This window comes from Ascidia mentula, chromosome 9 (genome assembly GCF_947561715.1).
Source record: "Ascidia mentula chromosome 9, kaAscMent1.1, whole genome shotgun sequence".
NCBI classification, from domain to species: Eukaryota; Metazoa; Chordata; class Ascidiacea; order Phlebobranchia; family Ascidiidae; genus Ascidia; species Ascidia mentula.
Genome location: NC_138574.1, coordinates 3572110 through 3599367, shown reverse-complemented (window position 1 = coordinate 3599367; position 27258 = coordinate 3572110). Strand labels below are relative to the sequence as shown.

Sequence of the window (27258 nt, the reverse complement as noted above, 5' to 3'; positions counted from 1 at the left end):
CCCGTATACGACCACAGTTTATGGAAATGATGTGCAGACATCCCTCACTCATGGATAATTGTTAAGGCTTGGTCGCGATCCGGTTTGGGGGCCAATTTTTGTCGCGCCCAGCCTAACCCAGTTATTACCCCGCTGATGTTGTCCCCCAACGGCAAACAACCCTGTTTGCTCGGGGTCCAATTGGGGTCCAAATTGCTTTGCCTGGAACAGTTTTGGCCCCAATATGGCGCGATGTTGCACTATCACTGGGACACATGGTCGTTTATCCTTTATATAGCCAAGGGGTGCGCTTAATTTCTACCCTAAGCTGTGCTTGTTTGTGGCAAAAACAGACAAACGGGCCAAACGTATGGTCAGAGTGTTGGGACTGGTGTGTTTACCCCATAACCAGCGTTGGATCTGGCGTCTCACTCTGGTTGAGTAAATTAGGTTTACTATATATTCTGATTGGCTACAATTGGCTACACGTGCTTCTATTTTTGGTTACACGCGATAAGGAGAATTCTTCCAAACATTCCAACAACTCCATACATTCCCATTTGAACCCACGTTTATCGTTTTCTTGTTCCACCAATTCGAGGAAAAACGCATTATGAGGCTTTGAATGCAACATAACGGTACTCACGTTCTTGACAAAAACAGTATGTTGTGTTTGTTGCCTTCGATTTCAATGGATATGAGCCGACCACTTCAAAAACGTGAAAGTTTCTAAAAGGACCAAAGCTGCATATGCTCAATTGTGTGTCGTGCAAAATAAGGAGCTCGAAAAGTATCGCGTGAGCGTTCTACCACATATTCAAACCGCATTTTCACTTCGCGTGCGTTTATCCCAACACCTAGATGCCGTATTAGGAATGCAACCAGCCGCATAACACCACATTTTTAGAAGGGTTGACCCAAAAGCGGACTGTAAGTGGCAAATTGTCGCAGACGATACCTTCACATCTCAGGCTCAAAGTCCTATAAGTCAGCTGTGACTAGAGGAATTCGGCGTTATCAACACCGACGACCGACGAATCGCTACGATCGCCCGATTAAGGTGGCATTGAGTAATAGGTCTGTCGGCCGCGGCGACCATTATGATGTGCCACTTCGTCACTGCTTCGTGACAGACCCGACGGATATTCTACTAAACTGTTGTGCCTCTCCGACCACTAGATCGACGGATTTGATCTGTGGCACGCAACAGATACCGATTGAGATGTTCGCGGGCACCGCCAGTGGCATTGCTGTGTAGTTTCGAGTGGCGATCCAAAAGTGACTGCGTGTGGATATCCGTTCCCGTCCGAAATCGCGACTCGTATCTCGTTCCGTTGTCACGAACCTCAGGTGTTGTTTTTCGGTCGCTGGGCAGTTAGCTAAAAGGCCATTCTCACGCGAGGGAAGTTCGACTTCGATGCGATGACTTTGCTCACTTTCCGACTTCTAAGGTAGATCAAGCGGATGCGACAAAATGATGTTGTTTATCTCTGACGCAGTAGAACGCATCCCTAGATCGAGATAATCAATTTCCGAACCGGTTTCTCAACAGCTCCATTCATGCACTGCTGATAATTGGATGTAAGCAATTGCCCGAGCGGCAAGTCCTCGACCAAACCTTTAATCGTTATTTGAGAGTCATCGGTTTGAATTTTTATATCTCATATATTTTGTTCATTTACGTTACGTAATAATACGCAACAAACTGAGAAACAAAATAAAATTCCAGCCAGGTTACTCCGAACCGCGAATATTAGAAAACCCCTTTACCTGACAAAAATATCTGAAAACGAGTTTTCTCTCTTGAATTTCAACCTCTTCGTTAATCTGCATACCCAAATAAACATACATTGTGTGACAGCAGTGGTGTAGCCAGCCCGAAATTTTGGTGGGCTATTTTATGGGTTACATGAAACAGTTACTGGTTTAATGCATGGCCTGTCGAAACGAAAAATAATTTCAATTATTTAAATATTTCAATAAAAAAGCCTGTCTGTGAACATGGCAAGGAGGAAAAAGGAAAAAGGGGACGGGGAATGTGAAAAGATTTAAGTCTCGTATACAAAACCTTATGTTTAAATCGACTGTTTCAGAAGCGTTTCTTTCAACATATAAATAAAAACTATGCGCCGACCAATCCACACTTGTCCATCGCAAAATGTAAATTACTTTTGTCCTGCGTGGAGTAGTACTATATAGGGATGAGGATGAGTAAAAACAGTTCTTTTATCACAATAAAATCTTGTTACACAGGGTCTTAAATACGATAATTAATCCTTCCTAATTGCCAACGCACCTCTAGGCGTCACCAGGTCGCCAGTCGTTCAGCATCAACGCCGAGCATAAGAATGATTTCTGCTTCATGTTCACCGCATACCTTTTACCTAGCCTAATTAAACTCAAAGACCACTACCCATGAATCAGCATCCTAAATTGGCTGTCCGTATAAACAAGGCTGTATCCCTCTGCAGTGGTCGTATGTTTACTGTGCTATCATACGGTCAACGCAAAAATCGATTTGCACAGGAAACGTGACTCAACGGCAAAGTTCCCAGAAAAACAACATTTGGCAGCGGAAGAAATAACATGGAAAAATTTTTTGAGTCAAATTCATTTCATCAACGAGAAAACAATTCCCGCTCCCTTAAGGTTACATGAAATCAATTGAAAGAAGGACCCTGGAGAATAGAAAGGTTCAATACCCCAAGTGGTTTTGAAGTGACGTCATTAATCGCGCAATGATCATTTTTCCACATCAACAATGTCAAAAGAAATTCCTCGTTATTGTTGATTGTATGATACCAGTTTAACCTTTGACATTTGGTCAACTCGTTTCGAATGCATTTGTATCCATATCAACACAACAACGAATTTGAACACACACGTGTATTTTGTAGTAATTTTATTGTCTGATTTTTTGTGAGTTAAAAACTATTCACAAATAGGTTAAAAGTGAATGCGGTCAATCTGTCCACGTTAGGGCAAAATAACAGAGAAACAGAGAAAGCACGTCGAGGCTCGACAAACTTCTCGCTGTACTGGTAAAGTTTTTGCGAAGTCGCCAATATACTGAAACCATTTACTCGCTAATTATCTTCAATAAGCATTTAATTTTGTTGGTAATAGAACAGATTTTGGCATGGAATGTTGGTATGCGATGACTTACTAAGTTCTGTTGAAATACGTTTCGGTTGGTTCTAACACTTAATCGTAATCAAATATGCCTGTGTACGTCAGCGCGAGTACCTACGTATAGGAGTGCTTACGGTATTAGGGTGCTTTCCTCAATCGATGACATAAATTTACAATTTAATGCCCTTATCTTGAGTTTGAACGGTATCGAATTTCGAAAGTGATATCTACTTGCGTTTCAGCTATGCCCGGTGTGTAAGCTTCAACCATTTAGGCTTGATTTGTGTTTGGCATGAAAAATAATTTAATTGAATCGTTTTTCCTATCATATTTCCAGTTGTACGTAAAATTACGATTATAACAGACAAAAATCAATCAGTAGATTGGAAAGGAATTTGACTTTCTGCATGTATTGCAAGCAGGCCAAGTTAAAACCGTTTTGACACTGAAACTTTGAGTGTAAGTTTGCGATAATGGATTGTGTGTTGTCATTTGCCATTGAAGTGGTCATAGCGAGTTTGTAAACTCAACTTTCAATTTGCGTCACATATTCGAGTAGCTATGTCCGACAACACTTTTAACCATAATCAATCAGTCGTGTTTTTGGAGTCTTGAGGGCACCAACTCCGTGCATTTCAAGCAGAACCCGGAAACGAAAAATTTCAAAAAATGCAATTCTAGGGCTACATTGCTTGTGTCGCAACAAAAAGCTGTCAAAACAGCTTTGATCTCGCTGTACAGCGTCCAACTTAACTGCACTGCAAAGCCATTAGTCCCACCGCTTTGGCGCCTGTATTCCTTAGTTCGACAACCGCTTATGGCGTAACAATGCGTCGGGGGCTTTTTTGGGGACGCTATGGGGCGTAATAGGTCCCCGAACCGACGTTATAGCCAATTGACGTATTTTTGTCTACTCGTTTTCGACATTATCATACGGAATTGTGACGTCACAATCGTGAAAGATTTGTACCACAACATCGTTGAAATTCGCCGTGCTCGTGTTACGTATAAGGCATTTTTTCCAGGTCAAATTCCTTTATTTACAACCAAATAAGATGGCTATGGTCTAATAATGTGTAGGTCGTGTCCCCAACCAATCGATGGTGATTAAATTATGTCCCGGCCGAAACGGGACGTTTCACGATCTCTATGCCTCATTGGCGGCATTCTAAAACGTGCCGGGGCATAAAAGGGGGAGCAATTCGTCTTACCTAAGGATAAATCCGAAGGCTTAAAAATAATTCCTTTTTCTTCGGCGCGAGTAATTTGTAAGCGAAACTCAGGCATAAACAATTTTCTGACGTAATTTGTTTGGTTAAGGTGGAACTGGATTGAACGGAGAAGGGGTTGTTGTTGTGATAATGTATTCTTCCTCGAAGGGTGAAGTTTGGTTCTATTCCTTTCGTGTTTTAACCTCATAATGCTAAATTTGGGATTTGAGACGGCGAATTTTAGTTAGTTTAAAAACCAGTGGCAACAAATTATAAAAATCATATTTTCTTTGGGTTGAATGTTTAAAGAAGCCGCGATATTTCGGTAACTTGAAAAGGCTTCGCTCTTTTAAATATTCAATGAACTTTGAATCTCCTTTATTTCAAAATAGACAGATAAATATAGTCCGAAAACTCGCGGGCAGTTTTTGAAAACACTGCACATTCCTCACATGACTATGACGTCACAATCCATTGTCGTTTGTCGCTGTCGCATGTCGTAGTAAGATCATTACCTATGATATCATCCACCAAAAACCACAAGTTGGCAGACAGAAGCTGGTAATGTCTCTTGTGACAATACATTCATTCATGTTCAAAACCAACACAAAACCGCAAGCCCAGCCATTGCAATTTCCCATAAATGAAATACACATTTAGTGCGTCATTTGATGGCGGGAATGTCGTTGTTGTGACTGTATACGAAGAGTATACAAATAATACGGAACAAGCAGGCTTTTTATGGAGGGACCCTGCTTTGACATAACCTTTTGCAAGCTTTTTAAAGACCGTGTGGTTTTCAATGAGGCAGAACGGGTCTTTTTGCGCAGTAGCAGTAAGACAAAACAAGCTTTCTTGGGCGAGCAATTACAGCGTTCTTGCGTCAAGCCTTTAAAACAACTCGCTTGTCGGGGCGCTAATTTTTGCCAACGGTGATCGCTAAATGGGCAGGCACGCTTGCCTGTTTGATCTGTTGGCAGGTGATAAAGTTTAAGTCCACGTACTCTAGGGTGACTGCATCGTGTTACTTCCCCCCATGTTTAACGGCCGACAGCGGGGCTTAGTATTCGTAGAACACAAAGTGAGTGGGTAATTAAATCTGTGCCTTTTTTCCCTAACCCCAACTACTATTTCGAGACTCTAGAATGAGAAATTTACTTGGAATGACACAACAGGTATTTTCTCCATTACTATACGTGGGGGAAATTCAAAAGGCGGCAACTAATATTTGAAACGGCTTTACTGGCCTAAAACATTTTTTGACTGGATTAAGCTGTTATGTGTAATTCTAATTAATGTACACAAAGCGTTTGGGCCATCTGCAGGTGAATTAACAATAATAGAAGCACATATTAAAGAAAATTTACCTATTTGCGTCATAAATTTAGTTGATTTTTTAACAAAGCTGTCTCTCACTTTTCTGCCTTGTTAGGGGAAGATTTTAAGATAACCACCCACGCTATTGCTGCTTGGATTAGAAGTAAGCGTTGGGTATTAAACAGGGTTTGTGGGTGACGTTACAAACTCTACTGTGGTAATATTGACAGGCACTGGGTGTTTTGGATATGAAAGTCCACATTTTCTTAAAGTACTGCCAAACCAGTGCCAAAGCATTTCTTTGAACCACACCTTGAATTTTATAATTGTTTTGGCAGTAATCCAACTCTTTTTGATTTATTCGCGGTCTTTATCTAGTTGTTGAATTGATTACGTTCGGTGCGTAGGCATTGAAATTATACGTTATACGCTGTGCTGGACAAATAAAGGTTTCGTGGACATTATACGCGCGTGTCATCAATTTTCTTGATAAACAGTGACACATGTCAGCGGAAAAGATGACGACTGAGCAAGTTTGTGAGTATTTGGGGATCGGCCAAGAATGTCCAAATACTAAATCCCATTCTCAATTCAACACGCCCGCTCGGAAGCAGCTAGACCCGACGGTCTTTAAGTTTTGCTTCTAAACTGGTGTCCGCCCAGCCGGACACACACCAAGTAAAGCATAGTAGTGTCACGATAATCGTAGGGTGCGGGTAACTGATCAGTTTTTGCGGCACAAATTCTGTGGCTGCCATTGTACACAATGTGCCCATACAAGGTGTTGACATGTCTTGGACAGAGGTGACTGGACGTGGCAGTGGGCCACACGCATAGGAAAATGGCGCCCGTCTCTTATGGTGGGCGCAATTCTCCTGTTGGAAGTTTGTTTACCCAAACATAGATAATTCAACTGTAAGCATCAGATTGGTGTTTCGTTGGCTATAACAGGTGACCTTGAAGGTTTATCAGGGGGAACTGCCTTTGTAACAAGTAATGTAAACAAAATAAACCAGAGATTTCGAAATAGGTCGTCGCGACACAGTGATGGCCATTTTAATATTGTTAGGACGTCCAAAGCCAAACAATTTTTGTCAAGTTAATTCCTCGAATCATGAGGAAGTTTTACAAATAGTATTATTTCCGTGAGCTGCACACAGATGGCCACTGTTTCGAACTATAAGGTCGCATCAGTGCCCCTTTCCGTTTATCCTATTTCAAAAGTTTCATAACATGTTTGGGGAATGAACAAGTCAGCGAATCCCGACATTTGGAAATCACCAACGTAAGCGAATTTGTCGAAAATAACGTCAATATTTTTTGTGTTCGTCGTCATAATATTTTGCATGAAATGAGTGCGTCATCGCCACATGAAAGTGGGGAACCCCCGGATTAAAAGAAGATGCCCAAGTCTTCTAGCGTTAAGCAGATAATCTGCATAAAAGAACTTTTGGGCTTCTACCCCTTTTTACCAAAGGATCTTGCGACGAGCTAACTTGTACTTTTCTTTTAAAATGAAATAATAGGTGTGACGTAACAACTATTGGAAATATTAAAAAACGAAGTCTGTTTGAAAACGAAAAAAATATGAATATGTTCGAATAAGAACTTTATATCTGTTGAATATCACGTACACTATAAAAGCATCCCACAGATCCGCAAACCCCAGGTTGTGAAATACTGTACCAAAACAAACGGATGCTGTTAACTTACTAATCGATTTTGCAGGTTGATTATAGGATTAACTCGACACAGCTTCTTTGTCCATTTCAAAAAATTAAAAAGATATGCGCAAATCGCTTATTTCAAAACACTGTTTATTTTAGGCTTTGAGGAAAAAATATGCCTGTGTTTGACCTTTATTTTGAGGCCGCTGAAGATTGTGGGGAACCAAGCGTTTGCGGTAGAAATCCGGCAGTTTCGTGGCAAACAATAGTGTTCTTTGGCCCCCTGGTGCGCCGCACCGACTGCTCTGCACTCTTGGTTGCCTGTTTCAGGGTGTTTATGCAAATACCTTCCCACTGCTCTGGTGCGAGTTTTAATTACTTCTGTCAAACTTATCTGTTTTCTTTTGATTAATGCGCGATATGACCGTTTAGGGTGAATATCCATTAATCAAAGGGAGGCACGCTTGGTCAAAAATTACCTTTGTTATCTCGAAGTTTGTTAACTGTAACTCAAAATTATCGATAGGTGATCATTAAGGGGATATTCGTAAACAACTGTGTTTACTGTGTTACGTAGCCAAGTAAAGAAGCAAGTGTTTTGGAAACGTTAATCACCACTGAAAACTAATATGTTTTGTTGTGGATTTGCACCTGGTTTGGTCAATTTGTTTTGAACATACTATATTATGAACGTTCCTTGATTGAAGATGGCTATAAACCTAAGAATTTAATAAATACATAAATACAAAAACTGTACGTAACGCATTGTATAAATCATTTGAAAAAAGATAACAATTGAAAACCTTTGATTCGACCGGTGCACATTCTTGCTATTATCTGTACATTTTCAAACATGTTTTGTTTGGGTTTAAATTTAGATTTGACTTTCACCTTGCGGATACCTCTTAAGGGGTCAATTTGGAAGCTCTCTAGCGTCCACTTGCGGAAATATTTTTTATCCTCAAGTTGTTTGGTTTAAAAAAAACATAGAACCATCTTGCAAAAGAGACAATGAGAAAAAATATTTAAAAATATTGTTACTGCAGACTAAAACGTTGTCTCTGAAAAGGTAATATTCAAGATATGTCAGTTTTATAAAAAAAAGCCAGTATTGTTTTCAAGTTGCACTGAAACCGTTCAAATATCGATTTGATTAAAATTAGAAGAGTTGCGAAACAAGGATTTTCCTACAGAAACTGTTTTGACGTGAAAATTTTTGGGTTCCGACGAGCGGTTACGTCATATCGCGTCATATCACGTGTTCCATCACGAACGTATCGTTGTGATTGTGAAGTCATCGGTCCAAGAAAGAAAATAATAGCAAAGTACTCGGATCTCGGGGTCGAAGTTGAATTAGTTCCTGATGCAGTAGGTAGTTTAGGCGTGAAGCGTGAACTCAGTGGTTGATTCCGGCGTTAAATTACCTGCTTTCACAGCAGTTTCTGTGCAAGTTTCGAAATAAAAGTTACCTTTGTTGTACAAAACCAATTTGTTGAGTGGAAATATACATTTTTTTAATGTTAAGTTTACTGATTTTGAACTCCTACTAAATAACTTCAATTTTTTAGTTTTTTTCAAATAAAGGTAAGAACAGAATTTCTGTAAAAAGCAAAATAACTATCAAAGATGACGACCAACGTGGGAATGGAATCGTTAATCCCGTTGGTCAACAAACTACAAGATGCATTTGCCCACACAGGTATGTTAATGACTTAAAGTTACAAATTAGTTCAAGGTGGATCTGTTTGTTACTCTTTCAATGCCACACCGTGAGACCTCCCGTGATATAAATATTGGAGTTAACAAATTTTGGTCCAAAACATCAAACTTTATTGTATAGCACAGGGATCAGATTTAGAAAATATGTCATGCACAGAGGATATATCCTTAACGCACTATTGCAAAAAATTGTTGATAATCTGCACAAAAAATTTTAGGTAATGCTGTAACATAAGACAAATATTCTGATTATCCGTGCAATTAACATTCGCTGAAAACAAATCCTTTGTGCAAATTACAAACCTTGGCATTTTGCCTAGACGCACTACAAATATATGAAATGCTTTAAATTTTAAACTCTAAAATAAAACACAAATAAAGGTATATATATGTGACTTGTATTGTTGTTGACAAACTAAACTTTGGATTAACAATATTTCAAATATTTAAGCAGTTAATTTAGTTGGCATTGGATGTTTATGTGAGACATAGAAAATATTAGAGATAATCCACGAGGATGTTGCTGTTGTTGCAAGGCATTGTAATATGTGAAATCTGTCCTTCTGCCATTAAAATAAATGTTTCTGGAGTGCAGAACCATAAATAAAAGAAACAAACAGTGACATTTGTATTAAGTTTCAATTTTGTAATCAAGTTCTTTTTTGTCCAAGGTGCATCGCTCAACATCGACCTCCCCCAGATTGCTGTGGTTGGAGGTCAAAGTGCTGGAAAGAGCAGCGTACTAGAAAACTTTGTTGGAAAGTATGTAACATTTTCCCAATCACCAGATTGTTAATTGTAGTTACTTTGCTGCCCCCCTGTGTAAAATCATGCAGTGTTTGCTTCCAATTTACAAGATGTTACCATTAGCCCTTGTCTCATATAGCAGTTGACCTCTTGTGTTGGAGTTATTGATTTTTGTTAAAGTTTCGAGTATGCCTAGCCCATGTGATCACAACTGTAGCCCAATTCCTAATTGACCCATTGATTTCTTGCTCAATAAAGTGCATTGAATCAATGTACTGTGATTTCCTACAGAGCATGGTAAAATTATGCAAAAGTTAAAAGTTTTGGTTTTTATTCATGAAACTTCATGCTTTTCACACATTTGTGTAGGTTTATGTATAATAAATATGTATACTGTAAACTGTAAATAAATAACTGCACAAGTAAAGGTTAGATCTTTTAGGCTGTTGAATGTAATGACATGTCACATATGTTAATGAATGAATTTTGTCAGGCCGGTGAAATTCTCAGAACTCGTAAGTCAAAAAAAGATTCGTATTGGCTGCACATTGTTTAATCGGGTGACGTGTGCATTACAGAGATTTCCTGCCTAGAGGTTCTGGTATTGTGACGAGGCGGCCACTTGTACTTCAGCTGATGACTTCACGGCAAGGAGGTGAGTCACAGTCAATGCACTTCCTAGTTTGTCCCAGCATATAAAATATTGCATTCAATTATTGATCCAGTTCAGCGCCTCAAAACATACCCACAGTGGCAAAATAGTAACAGGTTGCAAAATTTTCAATTTGTCTTTTATATACATATATCTAAGATGTGTAATTTATTTTGTTAAATTTAAAAACCCTTTTTTCAGCACATCATTAACTGACAATGATCTTTAATCATAGCCAACCTATTGCAAAAAAGGAATCCTGTTAGCTTGTAGAATCCCTATTATGGGCAACTTATACATGAAATGGCTTATATTAAAGCATATCATTTTACCACCATCAGTAAAATTGCCACTTTTGGGGTCTCTTGTGGTTGTGTACCCGGTATTTTTACTGTGACAACATCTGGGGTTGTTTGTAAGTTGAGAATAATCCACTCAATGTTTCAAAATCTTATCCAATTTACTTTCTAAAAATGCATTTTGTAGTCAAATTTATGCTGCCTCCTTATTGTGAAAATACTTTCCAATAGTGGTTAGCAATCGGTGATTAGCATTCTGTGTATTGTTGTTTACATCTGGTCACTACACGCTTACTGAGTCATTACTTTTGTAATGCATTCTTTCTTGTTACTATGCTAATACGCCAACAAACCTGTGAAGTCATTTCCTCATTGTTCACAGGCATAACTGTGTTTACTGATTTTGGCTGTCCATTAGTTAAATGGTTATAAATTCATGACATTTTTGGAATTGGATGAGACCATTATCTTAATAGGATCTTGCCATTAGTGGGCATTGCATTGTCCATAATTCAAAAAAATTATAATATGACATTCGTTGACCCAAAATTTAAGGTTAAAAAGTGGAATCTCAATGTTGTTTTGTAGAAGTTTAACCCTTAGTAATCTATTAGTAAAACCGTATAATATATTCTAAATATATGCTTGTTTGTCTCAGAATGGGGTGAATTTCTTCATTGCAAAGGCAAGAAGTTCACAGATTTCAATGAAATCAGAAGAGAAATCGAAGAGGAGACTGACAGAATGACCGGTTCAAATAAAGGGATCAGCTCAATTCCAATTAATCTAAGAGTCTATTCACCTCATGGTAAGCAAAAATGCTATTCCTAAAAAATCCAAGTGATATAACAAAAAGACTGCAGAATCACATTTAACAAAAGAATGCCTTGCCCTTTTCTTTCATCAGAATTGTTAACCAGAAGGTACCACCTGATATGCTTGTATTGTCATGAATTGATATACAGTTGGCTTCTTTAGTCATTCACTGGACTCTTGGTTTTGCCGTCTGTAATGATGTTAGTGGTTTTTAGTTACAAACCAATTTGGTGTTTCATTTTTTAAACTCTTCCATATCCATATGAGTTGGCAGTTACTGTGGTAACAATAGTGTAACTTGAATGTTCCTTTTAATTGTATGTATAAAACCAATTCTTCGTTGTTCTTTTTATTATCATTCAACAATTAAGTATTATACCCTATTCAAAACCCTCCATTTACAACCAATGTATTGCCACCATACAACATCTGTTACAAAATCAACTTAACAAAATTTAAAATAGCTTGTGACCTGGTATGTCCTAAAAAAATGTGACATGTGTAAACACCATAACAGAATTTTTCTGGCCAGTAGTGTTGAGTTTTTTTTTGGGGGGCCTAAAACCATGAAAGTTATTGCTATCCATGTTGTGCTATAAATAGCTTACCACAATTTCTCACTGCATGCTGGAAATATTGTTTGTTTATTTATAAGTGACAAGAGACTAAATGTCCTTAAATAAAACATCCTATTTTATTGATTAGGCACTCTTTTGTAAAAGACTTTTGTATAACAAAAAGTACAGTAGCTTTTGCAATTTCCCCTTGCTTCATCAGGTGTAAATAAACACAATGCAATACAAAAAAACAAGCGCAGGACGGTTTAATAATTTGATTATTTTAATTCAGTACTCAACCTCACATTGGTGGATTTGCCTGGCATGACAAAAGTACCTGTCGGTGACCAACCAGTGGACATTGAAAATCAGATAAAAGACATGATTGCACAGTTTGTGAGCAAAGAAAACTGCCTGATTCTTGCTGTATCACCTGCCAACTCGGATCTTGCAAATTCTGATGCACTAAAGATAGCCAAAGAATTTGACCCTCAAGGTAAATGTGACGCCTTTTTGAAAATCGTGTAATATTTGTTTGGTAAATAGATCAGATGCCATAATGGCCCCATGGTTAATTAGTTACATTAATTTTTTATATATCGAAATACCAACCAAATGGAAGCCGTACAATATATATTTATTTTGACATAGTCGCACAAAAAGTTTAACTTACAAAACAGAGTATTTAGCAATACCTTGCAAATAATGTGCATTTCAGTCCATAAATGAAATTTCACAGTCAAGGTTTTTCAAAAAATAATTTTGATGTTGACATTTCAAAAAAAATGCTGCATGGGTTTGCTGGTATTGCAAAAGAAGCACGTTCAAAACAACAAGTGTCAGCACTAACTTTAAGCACAAACAAATACTTTGTTATTATAATTGATTAAACAGTTATACAGTATGAAAATGAAACTTTCAACTTCCTCCTGGTTTGAGGAAGTTTAGGTGTTGGTGTTTACCATACAACTTATTAGAAAACAATCAGTTATATTTTTTTGTGTTGCTGGTTCCTACCCTGTAGCTTTCCTGCTGTTTCCAAATAAAGCTTGTAGTTAAACATTGACAACAACTGTCAACAGAACACAGGTACTCACACATCTCTTTGTTGTATTTAGAAAATTATTTTCATTGTTTCCGTTTCTTTGCCAAAATGTCGAATCACTAGTATTGCCCAGGAAACATACAACAATGGCTGAAGAATGATAATATTTGTCTTTAAGTGAAAACTGGTCAAACTTGCCTGGTTTTAATTTCTAAAACAGTCAAAATTATATATTTACAAGATTTTTGCAATAAAATCTACACAGCTTCAAAAAGCTTACCAAATTTAATCAAATTGCCCAATATGTTGAGTCTTATTTTAACAACTTAATTGTTTTATTACATCTCCAGGTATGCGAACAATTGGCGTTATCACCAAACTTGATTTGATGGACGAAGGCACAGATGCTCGAGCTATTTTAGAAAACAAGCTACTGCCGTTGAGAAGAGGTAAACTGTTGACACATTCATTCAGTTGCAAACTGATTTGTTCTAAATATCATGAATGTCATTCTTAAATTAGTGTTAACATTACCAACACCCAAAAAATCCTGCATTCTTATGTGATTGTGAACTATTACCGTTTTAGTTTTGTACTGTAGTTAACACAGGTAGTTGTGTATTGATGATCCAAGTTTACATTTAAAGCATACAAACCTTTTACAATTTTTTAGTACATGGCTTCCCAGAATTAAGTAGTCATAAATTTTATGTGGGATCAACATTGTATAATAATAAAATGCACCAATACACATTTATAACTGTGCAACAGTGAGACTGATGCAACTAACAAAGCTTTATGTGAAAGTAATTTCCTGTTTTACTTCATAGTTATTTTGAACACCCACATTTTCCTGCTCTTGTTGAATGGTCTCACTGTTTTCGTTGGCAGTTGTATGGTTGACATACTTGTTTTTTGGACCAATTCATTGTTATGATTCAATGTCTTTATGACAAAGTGTGTTATGCTAAGCCAGTTATACATGCGCCATCCTGAAAGGTGATTAATCACCTAACTGTAAATAAAAGTACTGTACAAGCCATTTTGTCATAATATACAACTTTAATTGTGGCATTGTGCCACCCAAACCCAATGTTGTTATAATATATACAGTTTTAATTATGCCACCCAATGGGACAAGATATTTATTATGAATAATGTGGTCAACCTTTAGCATAAATTGACAGGAAATTGTCGTATTAATTCTGCTGGTTGTGGGAAATTAGGACTATAATATATGTCCTGTGTCCTTTTGGTTAATGTTGTCTGTATCATCAATAATTGTTTCTGTGTAAAGCTGGAAACGTTTATCAAACAGGCAGCTCTTACAGATGAATCTGTGCATGCATAAGTCCTCCTTATATCTAAACGTTTCTGCATGGTTTATGATCACTCTATAATAACACCTTGGCAGCAAGGGGTTTTGTTGGAAAATTTACATGTTCTGTTTCAAAAACTTATTACCTGTGCATCACTGTCTGGTTAGCACCCAGACTTGTTCCAGGTGCCACTGTGTATATTCCAGTTTGAGGAAAATCTTGTTTATCTTTACATGACACCATGAAAGTCCTTGAAGTTGCTTAACCAACTTAATTATGATGGCAGGCGGGCTTTATGGTGGCCAAAACACCTACTCAGGCCAAAAACTACAAAGTGCTGTTTGGGCCTTTTTAGAGATCTTAGCTTGATGGGTTTAAGTGGTGTTTCTTAACCCCTGTCTTTTTAAACTTATTATGTCTCTGGCATTGTTTGTTTTTCTATCAGTACATAAATAGTTATACATGGTTCAAAATAATCCGAGACCTGAAAAGGTTGAGAAATGCTTAACTTAATTAGTGATGAAGCAGTATGCATACCTTCACATACTGTATGTATATGTAGTAGAAGCCTTGGCAGATACCTAAACCCCCTGAAGTGGCACAGTGCTTATTTCACAACATATTAACTATGTTTCTTGTAAATTTTCCAGGTTACATTGGAGTTGTCAACAGAAGTCAGAAAGACATAGACGGCAACAAAGACATTAAAGCTGCTTTGTCCGCGGAACGACGTTTTTTTCTCAGCCACAACTCATACAGGCATATGGCAGATAAACTGGGTACCCCACATTTACAGAAAGTTCTCAACCAGGTAAAGCACCATGTGGTGGAGCACCAACCATGACGTCCATTCATATATTTAAACTGTTATCATATTTTGTGTATTGTTGTAAAATTTAAGTTTTTTTGATCAGCAACTGACAAACCACATCAAAGACACACTGCCTGAGCTTCAAAGCAAACTCCAGAAGCAGTTGATGGATATTGAGAAGGAAGTGGAAGATTACAAAAACTACAAACCTGATGATCCAGCTCGTAAAACAAAAGCAATGCTTCAGTAAGTCATATACAGTACATGTCAAGGTAACTGGTCCAAGTTTGGTTGAAGATATTTGAAATGTGAAAGATTTGTTTTGTGAAACCATTTTTGTTTAAAGTAAATTTAGTCAAAAAACAGCACTTAAATTCAACCATGGCTGAAGCAGACTGCCAAAAACATTGTCACAATTCAAAAAATCTTATGCTAACACTTTTAATTTTACAGAATGTTCCAAGCCTTCAATAGTGCATTTGAGCAACTAATTGAGGGTTCTGGATCGTCCGTGGACACAAGTGAACTTTCTGGAGGTGCAAAAATCAACAGAATTTTTCATGAGAGGTTTCCATATGAATTAGTGAAGGTACGCACCTTTACCTGTATTTTACTTGTACATATAGTTTATTTAATGCTGCTGTGTTTCTTTATTCTGCAGTGAAGAAATCATTACAGAAAATTATATGCTAGAAATGCCTTTTGTACCTTTGCAGTTATTAGGGATTTTTTAAAACAGAAAAGATTTGAAAATTCAGTCTGGCACAGCAATTATAGCAAATACTATTTTTGAATAAATATATTACATTTTTTTTGCACATTTTTGCTCACAATATTTTTTAGTGCAGCCATTAAGCTTTACCAAAGCAACACCATATATCTAGTAGTTAAGAAAATATAGCAGAGTAGTTAGTGCAGAAGTTTGAAGGCAGTTAGTATCATATATTGATACATTTGATCATCCTGCTGTTCAGGTTTTTCCCAGACTTTATCAGGAAAGTAGAGTTGTAACTGACAAATCAAGTCTGTTTTTTGAGGTTAGTTTAAGCTACCAGACAACAAAACAATATATACAAAGCAGTGATATTTATATATTAAATTTCATGCAGTTGACTGTTTATAAATGCATAAAATATTTTATATCAAAACTATTTTAATTCTTGCAGATGGATTTAGATGAACAAACTCTTCGAAGAGAAATCTCTGTCACAATTCAGAATATTCACGGTATCAGAACTGGTCTATTTACTCCTGACCAAGCTTTTGAAGAAATCGTCAAAAGTCAGATCAAAAAATTAAAGGTAAAATGGTTAAATATCATTTTCTCCAACTTTCAATTCTTCTGGATAATGTTTAATCCACGCCATTTGAACAAATTTTGTTTTCTTGCTATGTTTTTGCATCCAAGTAATAAATGACTCATTATGTGTAAAATTGTTAAACAACTTGATGTTTAGTACACACTTTTAATTGTATGTTGCAGGGTCCAGCAGTTAAGTGTGTGGACATGGTTGGGTCAGAACTAATGACAGTATTACGATTGTGCAGCGACAAGGTATGTACGATTGCTAAATTATCTACGAAATTTGTTCATAAAAATATTTCTTACATTACAAACTCTGTTGGAGCAACTGATAAAAGACCATCATGCTTACTGTGTCATTGCCATGTCCATGTAATGTACACTCAATATAAAACAGTTGTATCTTTTTATTGTTTTACTTTGTTACAAAAAAGGAGTTATGTGCAAAAAAAGCCATAATAATATTGGTAAACTTGCAGCTTACCAAAGCAGAAGTTAGTTGGCAACAAGTTAAAAATTTCCAATTGTTGCCATATAGCAGGATTTAGTAATCAAATTTTTTGGATGAATTTTTTTCGTCGATGCACAATAGTAGTGCTGCAAACTGTGATTCAAAGGTCTAACTTTGAAATATTTTGCTAAAAAGTAAATTTTATTTATGCCATAGTGGAAACGTAATAGTTTGGTTAAACTTTTAGATGTCTCGATATCCGATATTACGAGAGGAAACTGACCGTGTTGTCAGCTCCAATGTTCGCTTGAAGGAAAATCAAACCAAAGAACAGGTTTTCCAATAATTGTTCTTCATAACTGAAATTATTACTTGTTATATTAAGAAGTCAAGTGCAAATACTTCGGCATATTTGTTTTCTGATAGTTCGAAAATAGCATTTGTTCTTTCAATAAACAAGTTAGAGCATAAGCACATAATTTTTTTCAATTTTCCCTTACAAGGCATTAAAACTTATTTATTTGATGTTAATCAACCATTCAGGTTGTGTTTTAAGTGTAAGTCACAGTATTCGCATATCAGTTAACCAATTTCGAAATTTCCCCAGATTATTATGCTCGTCGATTTCGAACTTTCTTATATTAATACCATGCACGATGACTTCATAGGCTTTGCTAAGTAAGTGACTAGCAACAGGTGATACTATTGTTCGCCGAAGAGCCTCTTTGCAGCATGGCCGAAAAGAGATGCACAAAAATAGCCACCAGAACTTCATCCAATTCTGCAGTTTTAGTTTCTACTCTTGTATTAATACCACCATAAATGGTCGGATTTCACCAATTTTTTTGTTTTGTTAAAAAAGATTAAACCTCGATTTTTATAAAAGCTGTAGACTAGAGGGTAATTCTGATTTTGCATGAGTTTTTTGTAGCAGTTTGTTCAGTAGTAGCCAGAAATGATGAAAATTCCTATTTGGTAATTGTAAGTCTGAAAATCATTTCTTCAATACTGTATCGGGCCCGATGAGGACACCTATTGATAAAGATTTATTGCTAAGAAATAAGCTGTAAACTGGCAGCAAGGGTGCAAAGATAACATTTTCATGTGGGTTATCAATTTTTTCTAATGAAGAGAAAGTTCAACCAAATTGTTTATATTTGAGCAGAAGTCATGGATGCAGTTTTTTGTGTTTCTCTTTTTGGCGGCTGCTGCATTTTATGTTGTTAGGCCTTAACCACTCATCGTATTGTGCTTCATGTTTTCCTCATAGGTCAACTTTTTGCTAGACTGTGAAGGCGCGTACATAAACACAAATCATGAAGATTTTATTGGCTTTGCAAAGTAAACGAGGACTTTTCAAATTTATTTGCGCATGAAATACTTGCTTGCGAATCTTCTTTAAAAACCTTAGTACACATTAATTTTGCATTTCTGCTAGAACCAACACAAATATTTTAATATCAATCAAAAAAGTGTGGAAAAATTTGCCTGAAATTAAGTGTTTGTTGAAAAATCTTTAATTTTCTTAGATCTGCATGATGTTCAATTGAGTTTTGCAAACTTCAAAAGCTTACTTGTTTTTGTGAATGCATGTTGTGTTTTGTTTAAAAAAAATCACCTAAATAAGGTTTAATGGAATTAATTAATTTTTGTTTTAATTTTACAATTTGCTATTAGCGTGAATGAAATGCAGTGAGCTTGACTTTCAAATGCTATTAACTCCAAGTACCTTATTTGTGTCTGTGATGTTTGTACTTTCTAAACAGCAAAAAATAATGCAAACATTAAAAGTTATAATTATGTTATTTTAAAAAATGCCTTCCCAACATCAACAAATACCTTAAAAAACCTTTTTCTAACATATTTTGTGCTGTTAGTGCATCACAAAAAGGCGTCGACCGTGGAACTAAAAAGAAAGTGGTTGGAAACCAGGTATGATTTCTATGCTAGTTAAGATGTGTTGAAGCTGAAGCAAGTAATTAAAATGCATGGTGTTTGTGTGGCAGACAATGTGTTCATTTCTTGTATAATATGCAAGTTGTGTCCTTGTAGTAAAACCAGCTTATTGCATCCATATGTAATAAAAACATGCACATTAATCAAAGAAATCCTTTCATAATTCAAAAACTAGTTTTTAAATCCGAAAAAATCATGACATAAATGTCCCTATTAATCAAAATGGATCCTCTGTTAAATATGATTCTGAAAATGTACTAATTTGATTTGTAAGACTAAAAAATTTAACTTTTTAGTAGGTTTTATAGCAATATCATTTAAAACTGTTTTGTGTAAATTTTTTTATTAAATTTTTTTTTTTTTTTATCTGGGACAACAAAATAGTGAACCATAACACACCAATGTGTGTGTAAGCAAATTATAACACTGTAATTTTGTGTTTCTTGTTGTTTTATGATAAACAGGAGGTAAGAATCGAAGCATGTACATTTTTTTGGTTTTATAATTTCTTTGAACTTGACTTGTTTACCTAAATTGCATCAGGGGTTTAGAAACTAATGTGGAGATTAGAAGTTCCCGGTGAAATCTATATTGCGCTAGTCGAGTTGGTTCAGGCCTTAGCAGTGGTTCCCAAACTTGTTTATGTTGAATGCATTTAGAAAGATTTACCACCCTTGATGCATTACGTTTAAATTTTTTTTGGCGGATTGCTTTTTGTAATTTATTTATTAATTAAATGATATTAGATGGATCATATTTACTTTTGTGGTACGTTTACGATTTCCTGTCGCAAAAGGTTGGCGCAACTTGCTGTTGGCCTTTTTTTAAACAAATTTAAAAATTATTAGTTTAAATTATTACCTTGAAAACTCATAATAATGCACTGGTAAGGGCACAATGCATAGTTTGTGAACCACTGCGCTATAATTACCTCCAGTAACGTTAAAAATCTACAAATATTTCCCTAAACAGCTTTTTATTTCTCTATAATTTAAAATAATATCTTTGGTGTGGTCTTTAGCTTTAAATTTCTCAACAATTCTTTCAATTGGTTGCCATAAAATCTGCACAGCAATGCTTAACTTAACGCAACTATCGCCCAAACATCAATGCCTGTATGCCATGTCTACCACCTAACTAACCATGTTGCTTTTGTTGTGACCAGGACATGGTAAGCATCGTGCATTATACGTCAGGTTTGCCACATGCCGCTGCATGCATGCCGTGTGTGTAGTTTGCACCCTGCCATGTAATTAGCTATTGTCAGAAAAATTTTTGCTGTTTTAGTGACTGTTATTCACTTGTTTGCTGTTCTGCCATTGTCATCTGGAAAAAAAATTTTAGTGTTTATTGCAAATAATAGATCCCTAAAAAAGTAATTTCTTCATTAGCAAGGCATGGTAGTGTGGTTGGTTTTATCTGAAGTGCAGTTCTAAACTGTTTTATCCCTTAGGATCATAGCGAAACCTGATAAGGGCATTCTTTGAATAACTCCTTGCAATAGCCTTAACATTCAAATAATTCAACTTACACCAGCTTCATAACTATGCTGTTTTTTCGGTGCTGTTTCATTTTATCACCTACTAACAATCAAAACCAACACAGAAATTGTTGTAACAATTGATACCAACATGGAAACAGTTGTATTGCATGGGTGACGTGCCTCATTAACCAGTTTATGTAGATTCACATAATTAATGCAATTTTCTGTTGCTCATGTTTAACAAATGCTCAACACCTCCATGCATATGTCTGTAGATTAGTAACACTTTTCACAAGCAAGTTGTGTAATGCTCTGTTATATGGTGTCAAATGGTCAATTTACTGGTTAAGAGATGGTTGTTTGTAGGTTATCAGAAAGGGATGGTTGACCATGCACAACCTGAGCTTTATACGTGGTGGTTCCAAAGAATTCTGGTTCACTCTGAGCGCTGAAACCCTGCAGTGGTACAAAGATGACGAGGTTAGTAAATGCTTTTTGAATGGGAATGCCGAAATGAGGAAGTTTGAATTTTGTGTATTTTGCGTTGCTAAAAGCGCACATGTGAAGTTAAACAGGGAAAAGAGAGCCCCGGGGAAATGGCAATTTATCCGCTACGCTACAGTGACAGGCTAATTTTTATTGCAATAAACAAAACCTTTCTGTGTCAAATTTTGACCTAGCATAAAACTCATTGTGTTGCGCATCGTATTCAAATTTTATATATGCAAAAGAGTCATAAGAATCATTGAGAGCTGCAGTCAGTAGTTCACACTGTTTCGAACAATATCCAGTGCCGCAATCACCAGCTGCTCTGACGAGACCATACAGGTCGAAACAGTTCGCACTATTGTCTGGATCCACCTAATACGAATTCATACTTTTAGGAAAAAGACAAAAAATTCGTGCTCTCGCTCGATAACATCCGTATGCGTGAACTGGAGAAAGGTTTTATGTCAAGCAAGTTCGGTTTCGCTCTGTTCAGCACGGAATCAAGGAACGTCTACAAAGACTACAGGTACTTTCCAAATATTTTCCCTGTGATTCAGTATGTCACGGAAGCGTCCCAAGCAACAAGTTGCTAATCATTAATGTTAATTATGAGTAAAAGTACAGCAAGCGCCAGCAAATTTCACGCCTTGTCTGTGTTTCCGTTTGACGACGAGCGCCCGACGCGATAACCTTTAAATGGTTTTATCGTTGCCTATGCCATTTTGCTTCTTATACTCATCTATGTTTTATTTTTCAACTGAAATAATTCGATTTGATTAATTAAATTTGTTTTGCGCCAAGATCTTAGCAAACCACCATGTTTACGTTATTATTATTTTTTTAGACAACTCGAACTTTCGGCTGAGAACCAAGAAACAGTTGATAGTTGGAAAGCTTCCTTGCTAAGAGCCGGCGTCTACCCAGAACGCGCTACTGAGGTATCTTAGATAATTTTATTTAATTTAGCATTCTAACCTAGTTGTCATACATTCCCGACACCTTTACTTTTGTTATCTATCTGCAGTGTATAGACTATCCAACCACCTTTTACAGGGAAATGTCATGAAGATGACAGGAATAAACGTGTGTGTTTGGCGCCAACGCATTGGTCTTGTCAGATATCCAAAATTACTGAGAAAAGAGTAATTCGTTCACAAAAGACTTTTTTTGTTTCGTTTTTTATTCTCTTAAAGTACAAAAACTGACGATGTGGTTCAGGCGAGGTTAATATTTTTATAGAATTTGATAATAAATATCGTACTGATGATGATCGTATATCACTCTTTTGCGAGTAATTTTGGATATCCACCTCAACAGTTTACTTGTCAGTTATTTCGCGTTGAACCAAAACGACTTGGTAATCCTGTGGCGTAATCCGAAGCGTGTCGGGTGATTTTGCCTCACGAAGTCGGAAATCACCAATGAGTGCACCCAAGCAAAACCCGTACATAAACCACCCAGAAGCGCAACTAACGTTCCATCAGTAAAGGATTCACCCAACTGTGACGTGTTCAGAACGTTTCCCAATTAACTAAAACTTCTGGATAATTTATTGCCGATGCTGCCAGGCATACCTGTTACTGTTTGACGGCTCTACTGGCAAAAAGAATTGCAATTTTAACGTTTTGGTTGCTACGAAATGTGCTCGATGTTTGGAAAATCCCGTTTTTTTTCGAGATTTGTTTTTCACAAAACCCGTTGTTTTTTCTGTAGAAAGAGAAAGGAGAATCGGTGTCCACGGATGCCTCAGCGTCCCTCGACCCCCAGTTAGAAAGACAAGTTGAAACCATCCGTAACCTGGTCGACAGCTACATGGCGATCGTCAACAAAACCATCCGCGATTTGGTGCCCAAGATTATTATGAATATTATGATCAGCCAGGTGACGCAACATGATTGACATCAGTTTGTGTGGACTGTTTTCTTGTGGTATTCCTTATGCTGGAAATATTACAACCCACATAATATTTGTGTCAAAGGCAATTAATCACTTATGCTAAATCCCGTTCCGATAATTGCTAAACGCCTCAATGAAAACTAAGAAACTAAAAAAAAATTTCTTGAAAATTACTGGATTAAAATTCAACTTCATTTTGCCGCAGAACAAGCAGAACATCATAACATGTGTATATGTATTTGGGCACAAAGCAGAACACGTTATGTTTAAAATGTATGTTAACAGCGTCTACGTTTTTCAGACCAAGGAGTTCATCAGCACCGAAGTATTGGCCCACCTCTACTCCAGCGGCAATGCGGTAAAAACTGGTTTCGTGTGTTTGTTCAAGTCAAGACTTGAAAAACCGCAGAGCGTGTAACAAGATTCTGTTAAATTTCGCAGAATAATTTGATGGAGGAATCAGCGGAGGAAGAGGAGAAGAGAGACACGATGATAAAGATGTACAACAGTCTGAAGGAGGCGCTCAAAGTGATGGGAGATATCAATATGAAGGTGACCAAGATGCAACAGTGACAGACATTGGGTTTTAATTGCAAATAAGCGCCCAAATAAGAGCGTTATGTCAACCCTGACTGCAGTGCTCACCAGAATTACAAAATTAAACTAGAAAAATGAGACACTGTCAGAAATAGTACATGCTTTGTGTATAGAGGTAGTATACGTAATTGCCCATTCAAACTAGTGAGCTCCTGTAGCTCAGTCGGGAACAGTGGTCCGGTGTGTCCACACCTAACCGGATGTTTTATCATTTTAAGTCTCCACTTACCAGGGGCGAATCCAGAACTTTTTCTAGAGGGAGGCGGCTACTTTGTAAAACTCATTTTGGCGCATTTCCGGCAATTTTGGTAGTAAGACGAGTAGAAAGCTGTATTACGTGCAACAAAATACGCTATAGTGATAATCGAAACGGAATCTTGGGCAACCCCTTTGTCTTCCACTGCATTGTTCTTTTAAAGTGTTTGAAATGTTCTAGGTAGCTGTGATCGCCAAGCAAGGACCTACGCAGTGGTGCGATTCTGCCAATCACGCCATTGCATGAAACATTGCCGATGTTCTAGGGGGGGCATTCACTCCCTGTTGATCTGCCGTGCCAGTAAAAATGCTTCATTTTTTGCAGACCGTGCAAACGCACGTCCCACCTCCTGTTGACAACTCGTGGATCCACGAGGAACAAACACAATCCTCGCCGAGTCACGTGCCAAACGGCTTCAACAATCTCCAGGCGTCTCGTCAAAGGTAAAATATTCGCCAGTTTCAGTTTCAAGTTTTTTCTGTAATCGTTTTTGTGAATTTGCTTCGAATCTTGTGACAGTGATGATAAGATTTTTCGCTGTTACAGTTTTGATTTGATTGATTTGATTTAAATCTATGATTTCAACAAGGACTTGATTTTTTGCTTACCTGGAATGATTTCGAAATTGTAGATTTTATGCTACAATATGGCTGGCTTGTATTAAGACTTCTGTATTTTAATGTTAAGATCACATGATTCAGTACTTTAATTTTATTATTATGGCACTGAAAGTCATTTGCCGTTCTCAAATGTTGAGAAACTTTTAAAATACACCAAAATCCAGCTATTTTTTTTATCTGTAACATTGAGTTCAAATTAAGAATGAATGAAACGTATTTTCAAATTTAAAGATATGATCTCAGTACAAATTCTACCTAATATATACTTAATTCGGTGAAAACTGTAAAACGTCGCACAAAAAAGTATTTTTTTTTCGAAAACCGTTCCTAAAATTTTCCTAATGGATTCGATTCTATTCGAATCGCCTGACAGATTTTAATCTTCGTTAAACAAAACAGAGCAGGGGCTCTACGTAATCTCCCTCTTCCCCGTTCATCAAGTGCTGAAAATCTCAATGAAGATGGTGGTGTGTATGTTGGATCTAGTCACCTGCCTAGCCAGGTCCCTCTTTCCCCAAAGAGGTGGAGCAGTATGACCAACAGAAGCTCAAGGTTGCCTCTAGTGGCAAAAAAATACGTTGCATGCGGCTTTAAAGCGGCGATTGGTTATGTAACGGCACGCGGGCCTTCACAGCTTGTGGTTATTATGTGGCATATTTACCATTTGTCAAATAACCGCAACACGAGTAATCCAGGCAAAACGCAATGAAGAATTGAATGGTTTTTCTAAAATCTACTCATATTTTCCATTTTGTGTGAAATGATGAAAAAATTAATTCATCAAACTTCATTCATTTTGTTTCAGAAATATTGCAGTTTTTTAATTCTCACACATTGTGCTAATCTTATTTTAAGCTTAGTTTCGTTTAATTTCTGTCAGTTTAACAGTTTGCAAAGAAATCGAATATTTTAATGAGTTTACAAAATCTAGTTTTAATTATATTCTTCTAGAAACCTTGTGTTTTTAAGTGCAACGAAAATGTCTGTGAAGAGTTCCAAGATATTTTTGTTTAAAACTATCCGACAACCATAATCTGGCACCATCGTATAGGTACTTGAATGCAATTATTGCCGCAGCAGCAACAAACCACTCCACACATAAAACAACTGCACAGTATAACTGATCTCTAGTAATACCAATGTTATATCTTATACGCAGTGGCCGCAGCTCCAGCCCAGTTCGTCGTCCACCTCCTGTCCGTCCTGGTGGCGGTCGCGCCCCTGGGCCTCCACCGGCCATGGCTCCATCTTTGCCCCCACCCATGATGCCAACATCAGCGGCTCCCCCTATTCCTAACAGACCGGGTTCTGTGCGGGCCCCGCCATCTATTCCAAGGTATAATATTTTAGGAGCGTTGTGTATCAATTGTTTTCTAAATGTTAGTGCTGAGACCGTTCATTTTAAATACTTTAATGAACTATTGTTTTGCAGTTAAACATACGATTGTTCTTAAAACTTGCAGACATTGCGAAAGACTTTGTACTTGTAGGTAGAAAATACTAGGAAGCTTACTACTTTGTAATATGTTAACAGACGACCTGCCCCATCAGGACGCCCAAACATTCCACAACGACCGACGTAAACTCGCATTCGTTACGCAATTACTGATGACGTATGCGCCGCTCGCCATTGACGTCATTATACTCTTGTCAACTCATCGGGGACAAACCCCACACCATCTGGATTTCGATTACGCATTCAAAAATGATAGGAATTGTTGTTTGGGGGATAATGTATACGTGATATAATCTGTTAATGTTTAAGTATATCATCACTGTTGGTCTTGTCATTTAGGGAACATAAAGATATTTGTTTTTTTGTGTGGAAATGTTAGAAAGTTAGTTAACCCACTGTAGAAAGCAAAAAAAAAGTATGATTAATTTTGCAAGAACACGAAAACTGATTTTAAAAGATTTCGAAAGCGTTAAACTGCCAAATAAGCCTAATTGAATCGAAAAGGAAAGCTTGTGCATAGTTTTATTTTTTAGTTAAATTACTGTACATAGTTAACACATCACACTTTCTAATTAACACTTCTGCACCTGGAGGCAATATTTCTATGTTTCGTCTTCGATCAATTTGTAATGCGTTTACAACAATGTTGGACGTCTGGATCGGACCCTATGCACTTAAAGAAACAATTAACCATGCATTTCAAGCTGGTTTGTGAAAGTCGAAACTTTGTTACTGCTTAGCCGTATCATTATAAAGTGTATGCAGATAATGTGTAGCATTGTCGGACCAAATATTTTCAGATTCTTACAGTTAAAACGATATGTCCTGACTCTTAGTTATGCGTACCCTCGCACGTTCTTTACAGTTCGCCGTGTAGTTAGTAGTGTAGACATTTGTACATAAGTCGATCTCTCCCGTGTAAACATCCACGTAATGTGCACCAGCAGCTCCGCTTTGTGTGCAAACGCATTTATTCGTTCGAATAGTGAAGGTAATGCGAATTGCAATTGTTGGTGTCGTTGTTGTGATTTTTCGTATTGGTAGCGCCGCAATCAACCAATAGAATTTCCCGGGCTTGTTCAAAAGGCCAGCTATAATACAAGTCGAGTTCCTATTGCCTGAGTATTTGTTGCAATATGAGTAAAGTGAATATTTAGTCGCGAGAAGGAACAGTTGTGGTTTACCATAAGATTGGATTGCCTTCGCCAGGCGTTGTAAGCAGGTTTGTAGGCCTTTCACCACTTCTGTATACGATTATATGCAATGCCATTCGAGTCCGATCATACTGGAATAGTAGAAGCCACCAAAACTAACAGAAGGCGTAGTGCTTGTCTTCAAAATACGTCAAAAAATTCAATAAATCACCTGCCCAATGTTGTCAGAATGATATTCTTTCCCTGAAAATGCACTTGACGTTGTATTCTTCCCAAAGACCTACGACTCCACAACACCTTTTGCTGCTGGTTAGTCTTGTTTTTAA

General features: G+C 37.1%; 1 protein-coding gene across 2 annotated transcripts; it reads left to right on the top strand.

Moving 5' to 3' along the window:
* The first annotated feature begins 8872 nt into the window (after positions 1 to 8872).
* LOC145913965 (dynamin-1-like) lies at positions 8873 to 26900 on the top strand. 2 transcript variants are annotated; one of them, XM_083001734.1, is made up of 23 exons: positions 8873 to 9005; positions 9697 to 9787; positions 10351 to 10427; positions 11382 to 11531; positions 12389 to 12592; positions 13492 to 13590; positions 15111 to 15271; positions 15375 to 15517; positions 15725 to 15860; positions 16438 to 16572; positions 16755 to 16826; positions 17273 to 17359; positions 18296 to 18366; positions 18903 to 18957; positions 20831 to 20944; positions 21349 to 21479; positions 21798 to 21891; positions 22667 to 22834; positions 23151 to 23207; positions 23291 to 23401; positions 24027 to 24145; positions 25482 to 25658; positions 25857 to 26900. In XM_083001734.1, exons 1-23 carry the CDS (start codon positions 8933 to 8935, stop codon positions 25903 to 25905), a joined length of 2574 nt encoding a protein of 857 aa, XP_082857860.1. In that variant the 5' UTR covers positions 8873 to 8932; the 3' UTR covers positions 25906 to 26900. The 2 variants fall into 2 exon arrangements, with proteins under 2 accessions (XP_082857860.1, XP_082857861.1); XM_083001735.1 differs by lacking the exon at positions 18296 to 18366 and adding an exon at positions 17633 to 17703.
* Positions 26901 to 27258: the final 358 nt, after the last annotated feature.